This window comes from Taudactylus pleione, unplaced genomic scaffold (assembly GCF_031769625.1).
Source record: "Taudactylus pleione unplaced genomic scaffold, aTauple2 ptg000937l, whole genome shotgun sequence".
Classification (NCBI taxonomy): Eukaryota; Metazoa; Chordata; class Amphibia; order Anura; family Myobatrachidae; genus Taudactylus; species Taudactylus pleione.
Window position 1 is genome coordinate 1,709,738 of NW_028285338.1, and position 15,782 is coordinate 1,725,519.

At 47.6% G+C, this 15,782-nt stretch overlaps 1 protein-coding gene across 1 annotated transcript in view; it reads left to right on the forward strand.

The window, feature by feature from the left end:
- Window positions 1-5,362: 5,362 nt before the first annotated feature.
- Window positions 5,363-15,782, forward strand: part of GCKR (glucokinase regulator) — a 154,393-nt gene continuing 143,973 nt past the window's right edge. Inside the window, exons 1-5 of the mRNA XM_088459812.1 lie at window positions 5,363-5,408; window positions 13,245-13,332; window positions 13,466-13,621; window positions 13,835-13,903; window positions 14,090-14,158. Of these exons, the coding sequence (XP_088315938.1) occupies window positions 13,273-13,332; window positions 13,466-13,621; window positions 13,835-13,903; window positions 14,090-14,158 (354 nt within the window). The 5' untranslated portion in view covers window positions 5,363-5,408; window positions 13,245-13,272. The remainder of the gene's footprint in view (window positions 5,409-13,244; window positions 13,333-13,465; window positions 13,622-13,834; window positions 13,904-14,089; window positions 14,159-15,782) is intronic.

Consider the following 15,782-nt stretch of genomic DNA (forward strand, 5'->3'; position numbering starts at 1 on the left):
CACTGGGCCACCATCGACCCGCTTGCGAGCGCTCAGCGCTCACGAGCGGGTCTGAATCAGGCCCAGAGACTTCTCTAATGGTGGATGAGCTAATATTGTTTGCTAATAACAAAATACTAATGATGAGGGTGAGGATGATCTAACTGTATACGTGATTAACAACACGGGCCAGATTCAGCGAGGAATGCAAGTGAGAGAACACATGCACTCGGCCGATGTTTTCGCACTGTGCATGCATGAACTAGGCAGTGCAATTGGGTAAGGGTACGCAGACTACACGCAGTGTGTACGCAGACCCTTCCAATACTGACTGACAGGAAGTGCCATTTGTGGGTGGTGACGGGGAGGTCGGGCAAAAGCAGACGTGCCTGTGCTTTGGGACGCTGTTATAGGGGTGTGCATAATTAAGGCAGTGTGGTGGCATACTCAGCCAGATGACTCGATGTACACAGGAAGTGGCCAAAATCCTGCACGGGATCAGGTCAACCTCTATAGTGCATATGGTTCCGATGGTTCTCAATGTTACCGATGTTTCCGCTGTCTTGCGGACTACTCAGGCTTTGAGTAAAGGGAAGTGGGCGGCATTGTGTAGTGCTGGGCATCTGCATCTTATGCTGCGGTTGCCATTAATATGCATTGATTAGCATATATATTCACAGCGACTAAGTGCATGCGTGCGCACACTTGCATTCCTTGCTGAATCAGTCCCTCTGTTACCTGCCTTAAACCAATGGGTAGCTTGGTTAATGGTATCCAAACAAACCAAGCACTTCAGAGAGACAAAAGTGGCAGCCCCTGTCGCTGTAGTGCTTGGTTTGTTAAACTGTGTACATCCTTTTTAATATACTGTACAACATAGGGGTGGGTGGCAGGGCTCAAGGAAATTCCATCATGCACCACTTTCATTATGGGCTTTGCCAAGTTTGCGTGTGCTGGACAGGCACTGTACTGTATATTACTGTACAGGGGCATGCACATTCTTTTGTATCTTGCAATACCACCATCACCAGCTTCTTATCCAGGCATATAGGCCCCATTTCCTGCAGCTTCTCAGAAGATACAGAGTAGTATCATCACATCATATAGTTATATAATTATTCAATTTGACTAGGCTGTTACTCTGCTTTAACTCCTGAGGTATTAATCTCATATGGATTTTGGATGCTTGTTTTTTATAGCGTTTTCTGTATCTGATTGTTTTTTTCTTTGGACTGTAGTTATATTCTGAAAACAATCTATGAATCCTTTACTTGTCTTACACTAATACTACAACCTCCATTTACTTGTGCTGGCCACAGGCCTCTGATCTAGTTTTTTAATTAATGAAAACATTTTCATGACACCATATAGTTTATAGTAAACTGCTATCCTGTCTGCCACAGCAGTGCCACTATGTTTCCTAGATGGGAAGTAGTTAATATGCAGCTTTTTGGGATCCCGATATGGTTTGAGAACCTGACGCCTGAATCCTGACAGCCAGCATCCCGAACATTGGTATAGCGGGTAAGTATACATTTACTCCGCGGGGGGAAGGAGGGTTAGGTTTAGGCACCACATGGTGTTAGGGTTAGGCTGCAAACAAGGGAGGTTAGGTTTAGGCACCACTGGGGGGATTAGGGTTAGGCACTATTGGGGAGGGTTAGGGTGTGGGGGGAGGGATAGGGTTAGGGTGCAGGGAGGGAGGGTTAGAGTTAGGGGGTGAAGGGTGGAGGGTTAGTGTACGGTGCCCCTGTTGGCATGCTGATGATTGGGATGCTGTTGTCAATCATTTCACGGGTGGCATCCTGACAGCCGGTATGTCGTATCACATCACACCCTTCCTAGATGTTTGTACTGCTGCTCTGTCACTTAGTTTAGCAAATCTGCTCGCTGCAGCCTTTGTGGGTGAAAATAATCTAGTGATCTGTGAGATGGTCAAAATTGTCTGGAAATTACAGGAAATTATAGGAAATTTTGGGAAATTACTGGAAATTCTGGGAAATTAATGCTACTGCTGTTAGTAATACTGTAAGAATAAAAACAGGCCCAAATTACATGATTTTAGCTATTTTATAGTTAAAAAAACCCAAAACACTTGAGGGTGCTTTTGAAAAAAATCACACCACGGGGGTCTGCATACATCTCTTATTAGTACTGCTGATGAATCCGCTTCCTGCGGACCCACCTCCATTGCGGCAGGCTCAGTGCAGTGCTCCGGCTACACCCTCAGTAGTTATGTCCATGTGCTCCGGCTACACCCTCAGTAGTTCTGTCCCTGTGCTCCGGCTACACCCTCAGTAGTTCTGTCCCTGTGCTCCGGCTACACCCTCTGTAGTTCTGTCCCTGTGCTCCGACTACACCCTCAGTAGTTCTGTCCCTGTGCTCCTGCTACACCCTCAGTAGTTATTTCCCTGTGCTCCGGCTACACCCTCAGTAGTTCTGTCCCTGTGCTCCGGCTACACCCTCAGTAGTTCTGTCCCTGTGCTCCGGCTACACCCTCAGTAGTTCTGTCCCTGTGCTCCGGCTACACCCTCAGTAGTTCTGTCCCTGTGCTCCGGCTACACCCTCAGTAGTTCTGTCCCTGTGCTCCGGCTACACCCTCAGTAGTTCTGTCCCTTTGTGCTACATTACAGGCATGTGCTGTACATTGCAGCACACTATTAATACGCAGTCACGCCTTTGGTAAAACATTGCACCTTAGTGGGCTAGAAGCAGACATACCGGCCACCTGTGCTGGATCTTTCTGTCATCATTGCAGATTTTTTTAATTCTTTATTGGTGCAATATATGTCGATGAGAATTTGTTTCCCACGCCAGAAACATGGGCGATGAAAATTCAGTCCCAGTGTGATGTCACTACTAGGCTGCCATAGCCGGGGCTGCTATAACATCAGAGCCTAGATTAAAGTGTCAAAAGAACATTTAAGTTAAAGCTGGAGTTATTCAGGAGTTATTAGTTACTATACTAGAACCTGGAAGGAACTGTGATGTGATTTTTCATCTCTTCTCATCCACAGGTAATTAACTACTACTGCACCCAGCATATTGATTAAACTGTATTATACATTATTTTAAAATCTGTCTCAAGGCAGGAAATGACTCTGTATCTGTGTTGGTATATAGTCATCTCACCATTTGTTTATTTTACTGCTGACCCTTTGTTGTGTGAGGAGGGTGTTAGGGGTGGGGGTGGAATCATTGTGGACACCTGGCTTGAGTCATACTTATTTGTCACTACGAGGCTGCCATAGCCGGGGCTGCTACACCATCAGTGCCTAGTTTAAAGTGTCAATAGAACATTTAAGTTAAAGCTGGAGTTATTCATGAGTTATTAGTTACTATACTAGAACCTGGAAGGAACTGTGATGTGATTTTTCATCTCTTCTCATCCACAGGTAATTAACTACTACTGCACCCAGCATATTGCTGCTTTGGTTTTTATTTGCACAGCCGTTTAAATCTGCTAGGTGTCACAACCAGGGTTTCTCGGCATGGCGGTCGGTGGGTGATACCTGTGAGGAAGCTGTGGCGAGGGGCATCTGGCGGTGGCGCTGGTGCTTGGTGGGCTGTCCAGTTGCTGTGCATGGTTCTGTGTGGGCATACTGTCACTCTGGTCTGGTTAGGCCTGGTGGTTCTTCCGTTCTGTTCTGGCATGGGCGCCGCCATCTTGCCTCCGGACATGTGACCTAGTTGCCCTATCCTGGTATGTCACGTGCTCCTCTCTGACCAGTCACGGCTGAGTACTGGGGATTTAAGGGAGGTCAGAGCTCCCTTGCATTGCCAGTGCAATGTGTTTCTCAGCGAGAGCTGAAAGAGTTCCTGTGCTTTCACCTGTCTGTTGGATTCATTGCCTAAGCCTGCAAAACCTGACCTGCTCCAACCCTGCTGGATTCCCCTGCCTCCTCCAATTACCTTCCCTATTGCCTGAGCACCTGTGTCAGCTAGACTTACCCTGCACCCTCCATTTACCTTTTCCCCTGCCTGAGAACCTGAACCTGCTGTTTCCCTGCACCTTACCTCCACTTACACCCAGCTGGACTTCGTTACCACTGCCTGCATTCTATTACAGCTCACCATACCTGCATACTGGACGGTTCCTGCCTGTCACTATCTGGACATTCTCCCATTTACCCCACTACAGTTATCAAGTGCACTTTAGTGTTATACCTGGACTTTTTCATTTGCCATTCCCATGTCCTCTAATACCCCTTTTACACCAGAGCAAAAACCTGGGTTTTTGCTGCGTCTACCCGGGTCGCAGCTCAGTGTAAAATGGTCCCTGAAAAATAACCTGGGTCAAGTGACCCTGCAATCCAACCCAGGTAGCTACCAGGGTTGGACCCAGGATGGACCCAGGTAATGGTGCAGTGTAAACGGTGCAACCCGGGTTATCTGACCTGGATCATGCCTAAAATGAGCGGATTGGTGGTTGTGGAGCATTCACCTCCCACTTTTTATGACCTCACAGGTTTAGCAGGGCAGACCTGAGTTCAGTGTGAACAGGGCTGACCTGGGAGTAACCCAGATGAAAGGTGCAGTGTAAATGGGTCTGACCTGGGTCTGACCAGGGTTGGAACCATGTCCAAAAACCCAGGTCGGACCTGGGTTTTTGGTGGAAAAGAGGTATAAGTCACTTATTAAAAACTCCACTTTTTCATTTAAATCTGCTTCTGTGTCTGCTCCTATCACCACCCCGGGTCCACAACAAAATCAGAACCTCACACTAGGTAATTAACTACTACTGCACCCAGCACATTGATTAAATTGTATTTCACATTATTTTAAGATCTGTATCAAGGCAGGAAATGACTCTGTATCTGTGTTGGTATATAGTCCTCTCACCATTTGTTTATTTTACTGCTGACCCTTTGTTGTGTGAGGAGGGGGGAGGGGTTGGGGGTGGAATCATTGTGGACACCTGGCTTGAGTCGTACTTATTTGTCACTACGAGGCTGCTATAACATCAGAGCCTAGTTTAAAGTGTCAATAGAACATTTAAGATAAAGCTGGAGTTATTCAGGAGTTATTACTTAAGCTGCATACACACACAACGATTGAGTTAATGAACGATTTTAGTAAATGATTTTCTACCTTGAAAAAATTAACTAAAATCGTTTACTAAAGTTGTTCATTTACTATGTTCATTTAAATGTAATGAACGATTTTTATGAACTACAAACGATTTTTGCATATTAACATAATGAAAATCGTTGAGTTGACAAGTCTGACTAAACTACAAATGTGAACGCGCATGAACAATAATTGTTCATCGTTTTACTCAGAAAGTGAACGATTTTTTCAAACGATTATCGTTAAATGATATTGTTTAACGATAATTGTATAAAAAATCGTTTTGTGTGTATGCATCTTTACTATACTAGAATCTGGAAGGAACTGTGATGTGATTTTTCATCTCTTCTCATCCACAGGTAATTAACTACTACTGCACCCAGCATATTGATTAAACTGTATTATACATTATTTTAAAATCTGTCTCAAGGCAGGAAATGACTCTGTATCTGTGTTGGTATATAGTCATCTCACCATTTGTTTATTTTACTGCTGACCCTTTGTTGTGTGAGGAGGGTGTTAGGGGTGGGGGTGGAATCATTGTGGACCCCTGGCTTGAGTCATACTTATTTGTCACTACGAGGCTGCTACACCATCAGTGCCTAGTTTAAAGTGTCAATAGAACATTTAAGTTAAAGCTGGAGTTATTCAGGAGTTATACAGAAGGAGAATTTAACAGATCAGCAAATCCTGTTATTAAGAACTGTTTTATCTACCACCACACTTCCAACATGCCTATGGATTGTGCCTGTACCTGGATCTCCAATGCTGCCCGCATCCCTCGTGATCTCCCCATGCAATCTGATTACCCACTCCAACTATACCTTACTGAACCACGCAGCAAGATGACCTCTCAAATGGTCCTTGGCTGTGGCCTCCAAATAATGAGGCTTGGTGCAATTTTGCTGTACTCATATTATTTTTTATTTTTCCTAAGATTAGACTAACCATTCCATAGACTTTGGCTGGATACAAGGGTCACAGTATAATCTGTGTCACCCATTTTTGTCTGCCCCCTCCCCTTTAGAATGAAAGCTCTTACGAGCAGGGCCCTCTTCCCTCATGTGCTTCTCCTTCACTTAATTATACTCTAATTTACAACAGCACCCAGCCCTTGGTTACAGACACCATGCTGCTTATCTAATACCCCTTTTCCACCTAAATTCCGGGTCTGACCCGGAGTTGGAACAAAGTTCCTATCCGGACCAGACCCGGAATTTTGCTGGCGCTGACTCGGGATATTCCCGAGTCAGCGCCGCTCACACCGCAGTCGGGTCTGCATAGACCCGGCTTTTGCGGAGTGAAAGTGGACGCTTGGAGATGACGTCATTGTCTTTGTGTGATTCTTGTGTGCTTATTCGTTTATGTACTGTGTAAGACGCTGCGGCGCCCTTGTGACGCCATATAAATAAAGGATAATAATAATAATAATGTGTAATTGTGCTGTTCAGAGAAAGACGCTGCCAGAGGTACAGAGTCTGTGCTAGTACAGGGGAGGACAGATCACTGATGCACAGACAGAGAGAACATTTGAAGTTTAACCAGAAAGTTTAATCATTAAATTACTGTTCTGATAAAAATGAGAAAACAAGAATTTCCAGGAGCTGCAGGAAAACAGGACAACGAGACATTGGTGAGAGACAGTCAGGACATTGTGTGACTGCATCTGGGAGTAGAGAGCTGGGATACAGCACCGAGACATTGGTGAGAGACAGTCAGGACATTGTGTGACTGTATCTGGGAGTAGAGAGCTGGGATACAGCACCGAGACATTGGTGAGAGACAGGACATTGTGTGACTGCGTCTGGGAGTAGAGAGCTGGGATACAGCACCGAGACATTGGTGAGAGACAGTCAGGACATTGTGTGACTGTATCTGGGAGTAGAGAGCTGGGATACAGCACCGAGACATTGGTGAGAGACAGTGAGGACATTGTGTGACTGCGTCTGGGAGTAGAGAGCTGGGATACAGCACCGAGACATTGGTGAGAGACAGTGAGGACATTGTGTGACTGCATCTGGGAGTAGAGAGCTGGGATACAGCACCAAGACATTGGTGAGAGACAGTGAGGACATTGTGTGACTGCATCTGGGAGTAGAGAGCTGGGATACAGCACCAAGATATTGGTGAGAGACAGTCAGGACATTGTGTGACTGCATCTGGGAGTAGAGAGCTGGGATACAGCACCGAGACATTGGTGAGAGACAGTCAGGACATTGTGTGACTGCATCTGGGAGTAGAGAGCTGGGATACAGCACCAAGATATTGGTGAGAGACAGTCAGGACATTGTGTGACTGCATCTGGGAGTAGAGAGCTGGGATACAGCACCGAGACATTGGTGAGAGACAGTCAGGACATTGTGTGACTACGTCTGGGAGAAGAGAGCTGGGATACAGCACCGAGACATTGGTGAGAGACAGTCAGGACATTGTGTGACTACGTCTGGGAGTAGAGAGCTGGCATACAGCACCGAGACATTGGTGAGAGACAGTCAGGACATTGTGTGACTACGTCTGGGAGTAGAGAGCTGGCATACAGCACCGAGACATTGGTGAGAGACAGTCAGGACATTGTGTGACTGCATCTGGGAGTAGAGAGCTGGGATACAGCACCGAGACATTGGTGAGAGACAGTCAGGACATTGTGTGACTGCATCTGGGAGTAGAGAGCTGGGATACAGCACCGAGACATTGGAGAGAGACAGTCAGGACATTGTGTGACTGCGTCTGGGAGTAGAGAGCTGGCATACAGCACCGAGACATTGGTGAGAGACAGTCAGGACATTGTGTGACTGCGTCTGGGAGTAGAGAGCTGGGATACAGCACCAAGATATTGGTGAGAGACAGTCAGGACATTGTGTAACTACGTCTGGGAGTAGAGAGCTGGGATACAGCACCGAGACATTGGTGAGAGACAGTGAGGACATTGTATGACTGTGTCTGGGAGTAGAGAACTGGGATACAGCACTTTGATGATACTTAGGGGTCTAAGTACTAAGCCTTGGTTGAAGATAAAGTGGATGGAGATAAAGTACCAACCAGTCACCTCCTAACTCATTTTTCAAACACAGCCTGTGACATGACAGGAGCTGATTGGCTGGTACTTTATCTCCATTCACATTATCTCCATCTAAGGCTTAGTACATAGGGAATGGGTTAGAAATCCCAACAGGAGAATCCCGACAGGATAAGATGCCGACTAGCGCTAGTAAGTTCCCTCTCCCTCCCCTCTCCCCCCAAACCCGAACCCTCGTTTAGTGGTGCCTAATCCTAAAACTCCTGGGGTGGTGCCAAACCCTAAGTCCACCCCCATAGTTGTCTAAACATAACCCCCCCTTCCCTCACCCTAAACCTAACCCTCCCGGGGGGTGCCTAATCCTGACCTCCCCCAGTGGCACCTAACCCTAACCACCCCATCCCCTAGCTTAACCATCCTCCGGGGGGGTGCCTAACCCTAAGTCCCCCCGGGAGTCCCTATACCTAAACCCTTCCCCCCCGTGGCTCAGTGCTAGGATGCCCAGACTTACCTTGTTTGGTCTGGCAAATGTCTGTCTTCCGGCGTCGGGATTAAGATAGGCGTTGGGTATTTTGACACCTATCTTAACTCCCCTAGGCTTTAGCACTCAGGATATAGACGGACGGCATTTAGTCCACTGGTCTATTAACTACATCCCGTAAGTAGACCCCTTAGACACATTTGAGCCTAAGTACATCCCGCCCTGTATCTGATTCTCAGTTGGACACATTGCTGATACTCATGCAAATAATCACTAAGACATCGCACAGTGCATGTGTCCCACGGTGCGTGCAGAGTCGCAGAGTGCATGCATCACATGTTATATGTGTGCAGAGTCACAGAGTGCATGCATCCCATGTTATATGTGTGCAGAGTCACAGAGTGCATGCATCTCATGTTATATGTGTGCAGTCACAGAGTGCATGCATCCCATGTTATATGTGTGCAGAGTCACAGAGTGCATGCATCCCATGTTATATGTGTGCAGAGTCACAGAGTGCATGCATCCCATGTTATATGTGTGCAGAGTCACAGAGTGCATGCATCCCATGTTATATGTGTGCAGAGTCACAGAGTGCATGCATCTCATGTTATATGTGTGCAGTCACAGAGTGCATGCATCCCATGTTATATGTGTGCAGAGTCACAGAGTGCATGCATCCCATGTTATATGTGTGCAGAGTCACAGAGTGCATGCATCCCATGTTATATGTGCGCAGTCACAGAGTGCATGCATCCCATGTTATATGTGCGCAGTCACAGAGTGCATGCATCCCATGTTATATGTGCGCAGAGTCACAGAGTGCATGCATCCCATGTTATGTGTGCAGTCACACAGGCCCAGATTCAGAGCCGGACACTCTGACAAAGTGCTCGCTCTGAATCAGGGCCGGGCTTTTGTTTTTTTAGAACGGCCTCCAGGATGATGACCATCGGGCTTGCGACGAGACCCTTGTGGTAGGGTCTCAAGGCCGCAAACACCAGAGAGCTTTCGGCTCAAACAGAGCCGGAAGCTCTCCACTGATATCACTGGTGTCACTCAACATCGACAGCAGAGTGCAGAGTGTATACATCTCACATTGTGTGCGTGCAGAGTCACAGAATGAATGTGTCCCACGTTGTGTAGGTGCAGATTTGCATAGCGCATGCGTCGCACGTTTTCTGAGTGCAGTCTCAGAGTGCATGCAGCACATTGTGTGTGTGCAACGATGCAGGATGAATTGAGCTGCGCGGTCTCATCAATGTAGAGGGAATGTATTGGACATTCCTTGATGGTGACTGGGAGGCGGATAATCAGACGTGCATTGTGGGTGTGTTATGGGAGTGTCTGGTGCGTGACGCTGATCTCAGACACTTAGGGCCTTACTCAATTAGGTGTGAAAAGTCACATTTGGCGAAAAGCATTCGCAAGTGCAAAGTTTTTGAGCATACGTGCGTATCGCGCTTTCTCTGAGCCGGTGATTAAATGTGCAAAATGTCTATTTTTGTCTCAAAATGTGGGGACTTGGGCCTCCAGGCTGCTCGCTAAGCTGTGGGTGACCACCCACTGCTTTAGCGGGCGGCCTGGCGATGGCGATTATCACGACCATAGGGCTTGCGAGAAGACCCTTGTGGTAGGGTCTCAGCTCTCGCAAGCCCGAGTGGGCTCCCTGTTCTAATAGAGCAGGAAGTCCAGTACTGACATCATGAGTGATGTCAGTAGGGCCGCCCACAAACAGCAGGCGTTCCTTCAGGAATGCACCTATTTGTCCAGCCACCCGGCCTATCTGCCTACAAAACAGGGCGAGCTGTCGATCAACATCGATAGCCGCCCTGTCTTGTAGCGAGCCCCGGAGTGAGTGAAGTTCCACGCGCCACGCGTGCGCAATTACCAAACATCGCTATGCGCTCGCGAGTGGGTCTGAATCAGTCCCTTGGTTCAGAACCCTTTGGACATCCCCCCAATGACTAATTAGGCAAAAAATATATTAAAAAAATGCTTAATTCTCTCTAATAATGAATGACTTCATTTTTGGGGTGAAAATTTAAAAATCGTTGAAAATGGGTATAAAATACTGGGTCAGGTATATTGGGGGGGCTGTATGGATGGGTAAGGTATTTTAGGGAGCAGTATGGATGGGTCAGGTAGTTTGGGGGGCCTTTATGGATGGGACAGGTGTTTGGTGGGCTGTATGGATGGGACAGGTGTTTGGGGGGCTGTATGGATGGGACAGGTGTTTGGGGTGCTGTATGGATGGGATAGGTGTTTGGGGGGCTATATGGATGGGATAGGTGTTTGGGGGGCTGTATGGAAGGGACAGGTGTTTGGGGTGCTGTATGGAAGGGACAGGTGTTTGGGGTGCTGTATGGATGCCAGGTGTTTGGGGGGCTGTATGGATGGGATAGGTGTTTCGGGGGCTGTATGGATGGGACAGGTGTTTGGGGGGATGTATGGATGGGACAGGTGTTTGGGGGGATGTATGGATGGGACAGGTGTTTGGTGGGCTGTATGGATGGGACAGGTGTTTGGGGGGCTGTATGGATGGGATAGGTGTTTGGGGGGCTGTATGGATGGGTCAGGTGTTTCGGGGGGCTGTATGGATGGGACAGGTGTTTGGGGTGCTGTATGGATGGGATAGGTGTTTCGGGGGCTGTATGGATGGGACAGGTGTTTGGGGGCTGTATGGATGCCAGGTGTTTGGGGGGCTGTATGGATGGGATAGGTGTTTCGGGGGCTGTATGGATGGGACAGGTGTTTGGGGGCTGTATGGATGGGATAGGTGTTTGGGGGCTGTATGGATGGGACAGGTGCTTGGGGGGCTGTATGGATGGGACAGGTGTTTGGGGGGCTGTATGGATGGGACAGGTGTTTGGGGGCTGTATGGATGGGATAGGTGTTTGGGGGCTGTCTGGATGGGACAGGTGTTTGGGGGCTGTATGGATGGGATAGGTGTTTGGGGGCTGTATGGATGGGACAGGTGTTTGGGGGGCTGTATGGATGGGATAGGTGTTTGGGCGGCTGTATGGATGGGACAGGTGTTTCTAGGATTGCAGGTGGCTGAAGCAGGTATATAATTTACATTTTTTTAAAACTGCACTTTATAGACACAATAATATGCTAGCTCCCATTTTAATGTACCCCCAATTTAACTTAAAAAATTGATTAATATAATTTTCCCACACTTATACATATAAGTCATTTGACTCAATTTACTGTAAGAACCCAAAATACTTTTATTAGGGCAATTAATACACTTCTACTGTAAATTGATTTTCAGTGTCAATTAGGCTTTTTATGGGGTATGGACTGATTTCCCCAAAATGTGCTGTAATTTTCACTAGTTTCGCCATGCACAGTTTTCGCATGTATGCGTTTTTGCTTGTATTGCAATTGGACAGGACGAAAATGGGGGAGAGCATATTGAGAAAGTATGTGAAAATATTGCTTCAAAACCGGTGAATGTGGCGATAACATCGTCATGCGAACACTTATCACCATACACGACTTTCACACATAAATGAATACGCCCCTTAGAGCTGCTGACACTGGAGGCCGCGCTCTGACTGACAATCTGCATCGGGCACGGGGCTGGTGAAGGTTTCCATGGTGAGAACAATGGTTGTGTCTAATGATGCAACAAGTGAAATTCCAGCATCTAAAGATCCTCAGCATCTAATTTTTTGCGCACACTCTGACGGTCGGCTGTGCGCCAGGAAGGGGCTTGTACTGGTATTTGAATAAAGTCACAAATGCTACAGTGGCAAAAAGCACAGACACCAACGCAGCTGTCTCCAGCTCCGAATCTGGCTCTAGGTCTCACTGCTCTCAGATTGCTATACAGTGGGGGGCGAGTAATGCGGGTCACAGTCTAACCCTTGTGAGGGATGTAGTTATGAGACCAGCGGCCGGTCCCAATCCCGACAGCAGAATCCCGGCAAGGGCTTTAACATAGGCATCAAAATTTTGACGCCTATGTTAATCCCGATGCCGGAACACTGAGGACGCCAGCCCAAACGAAAGTGAGTCCGGGGCACCCTTAGTGTGATCCGTGGGGGGGAGGGTTAGAATTAAGGACTATAGCGGGATTAGGGTTAGGTTTGGTGGTGGGGATTAAGGTTAGGCACCCCTAGGGGGGGAGATTAGGGTTAGGCACTACCGGGGGAGGTTAGGTGTAGGCACCCCCCCGGGAGGGTTAGGTTTAGGGTGTTGGGAGGGAAGGTTTGGTTTAGGCACCCCTAGGGTGGAGGATTAGGGTTAGGCACCACCAGGGGGAGGTTAGGTTTAGGCACCCGCTGGGAGGGTTAGATTTAGGGTGTGGGGAGGGAGGGTTAGGTTTAGGCACCCCTGGGGGGAGGTTAGGGTTAGGCACTAGGGGGGGATGTAAGGGTTAAGCACCACTAAGGGAGGGTTAGGGGGGTAGGGGAGGGTTAGGATATTTACCTGCCCCAGTCGGGATCTCCTCCTGTCGGGGATCCACTGTTGGGATTTGAACCGATATTTCAATCCCATTCCTCTTGTGATCGCTGTCTCAGTCACTGCAGCTTTCTGTAGGCAGATTAATAGACAGATGCAGAAATAGATATATCAGGAAGGGGCTACTGTACCTGGTACATATCGGGCTGCAGGTGATGCTGGGGGATTCCGGCTGCTGTGCATAATATCACACTGATCGGTTACCGTATCTGCATCATTCCACAGAACTCGATCCAGGTGTAATACAGCAACCATGAGAGGAAGCCGCAAGTACAGGCACGTTATAGAAACCCCAGAGCCCGGGAAGTGGGAGGTAAATATGAAACCTCATTTATATCCCGCATCCATGACATGACATCATAGGGAGATGCATGTTCCAAATAGCTGCCCATAAAGTGTATACATGGCCTGTGCCTCACATGCCTCATGTGCCTCTTTCTTCCCAGCTGGCCGGTTATGAAGAGTCTCTTCCAATCAGCGAGAAGTCCAATCCCATGACCAGAGAACTAGATAAAGCTGACCCCAACCAGATGGTCCAGCTCCTGAGAGACTGTGACGCTGAGATATTCCAGGAGGAAGATGAGAACATCATCAATTATCAGGTGAGAGCTCTGGAGGGAGGGAAAGGGTTCTGCAGAACTACTCATGTAATATAAGTATTATATATCACATTGTATGTATTACTGTAATGACAGTACTGAGGCTGAGTGTACCTGTACATTGCATGAGTAATACAGAGACTACACATGAGGTAGAACGTACAGTAGGCACATCACAGCATGGTAATTACACTTACATGAGCCTCTCTCCCACAGAGACTCTACAGTGACTCCATCTTGAAGACGGTTGCTGAAATTGCTAAGAGGGCGCAGGAAATAATAGAGGTAAAGTCTTCACAGTACGGGGTCACAGCCAGTATATATAATGTAGGACGCAGAGAACCATTTCTGTTACTATTTTGTGCTCAGCTATAGGAGCCAGGAGAAGACTGTACTTGATGTTCTGTTATGTCAGAATGAGAGACAGACTATGGAAATATACATTAATTACATATTGTGATATATACCCAGAATCCGGACCATGGTCTGATTGTGCTGAGCGGATGTGGAACATCTGGACGACTGGCGCTGCTGCTTGCGGTAAGTTCTTCTCAACAAAGTCATCTATGTCAGCCCAGGAAGCTTGTGGTCTCTTCATGTCCACAACAGGGGAGGTTTGGTAGCTAGTTTCTTCATTATCATTCATAAATTAATTTCCATTTTTTAAAGAGGCTTCCATTTAAAATAACACCCGGTACCATATCCCCACTCTTCCTAATAATAATGATTTGGTGGGACCCACAGGTCACTCTATCTTGCTCTGGCCAGGCAGTGGTATTGAGCCAGGACATCTGCCTACAAAGCTGTGTCCTACTTTCTCCATAGACAATGAGCACTGGGTCTAATTAGTAGCTTTCAGCTATGTTCATATCAATGCATTTGAAAAAACCTCAGTTCCTTCCACTTCCCCAGCACTGTCCTACCGAGGTTCCCGTCTTTTCAGGAGCACTGTCCTATCTCAGTTCCCTCCACTTCCCCAGCACTGTCCTATCTCAGTTCCCTCCACTTCCCCAGCACTGTCCTACCGCAGTTCCCATCTTTTCAGGAGCACTGTCCTATCTCAGTTCCCTCCACTTCCCCAGCACTGTCCTATGTCAGCTCCCATCTATTCAGTTCCCTCCATTTCCCCAGCACTGTCCTATCTCAGTTTCCTCCACTTCCCCAGCACTGTCCTACTTCTGCTCCTATATCTTCGGGAGCACTGTCCTATATCAGTTCCCTCCACTTCCCTAGAACTGTCCTATATCAGTTCCCATCTATTCACGAGCACTGTTCTATCTCAGTTCCCACTACATTGGGAGCATTATTCTTCCCCAGCACTGTCATATATCTGTTCTCTGCATTTCACCAGCACTGTCCTATCTCAATTCCCATCACTTCCCTACTACTGTTCTCTCTCAGGGGTCTAGTTACTAAGCAGTGTTATGAGACAGAGTGAAAAGTTATAAGTCTATGATAAGGTGCCAGCCAATCAGCTCCCAACTGCCATCTCACAGGCTGTGTTTGAAAAATGACAGTTGGGAGCTGATTGGCTGGTACCTTATCACTTTCTTATCACTTTTCACTCTGTCTCTTAACAGTGCTTAGTAACTAGACCCCTATGTTTCCTGAACTTCTCAGCACTGTCCTATCTCAGTTCCCTGTCAGGTTGTGGCCTAGGATCGACTGTTTTTCACCCCAGTGCCGGCTTCCCCTGACTTCTCAAGTGGTCAGACGTCTGGTGCGGTGGCGGGTGACGCACTGAGGATTATGCCTAGGGACTGCGTGGACATTCATGTGTTTTTCTGTGACTTGGTTCCTGCCGGTGCCATCATGGATGCAGCCATGACAGTCTTCAACATCTGACTAGCCTCTACCCAATGGTAACCTAGTTGTTGTCAGCTGACACCATCCTCCAATGGACCACTACGATACCTGACCCAAGGGCCTCGACCTGCTTTCTGGGTGCAGCTTAAAACCCATATCCCATTTGGAGGGGTCACTGGTGAACACCTCTCAGCAATTTAGACTCCACGCCTTTGGTCAGGTTTCATAAACATCTGGTACTTGTAGATGAGGAGGACATATATCCATGCCCCTCGCCTCCAATTCCTTCCTCAACCTGGGTCCTCAGCTTTCAGGTCCTCAGAAGGAGATCCATCTGAGCAGATCATGACAGTTTGTA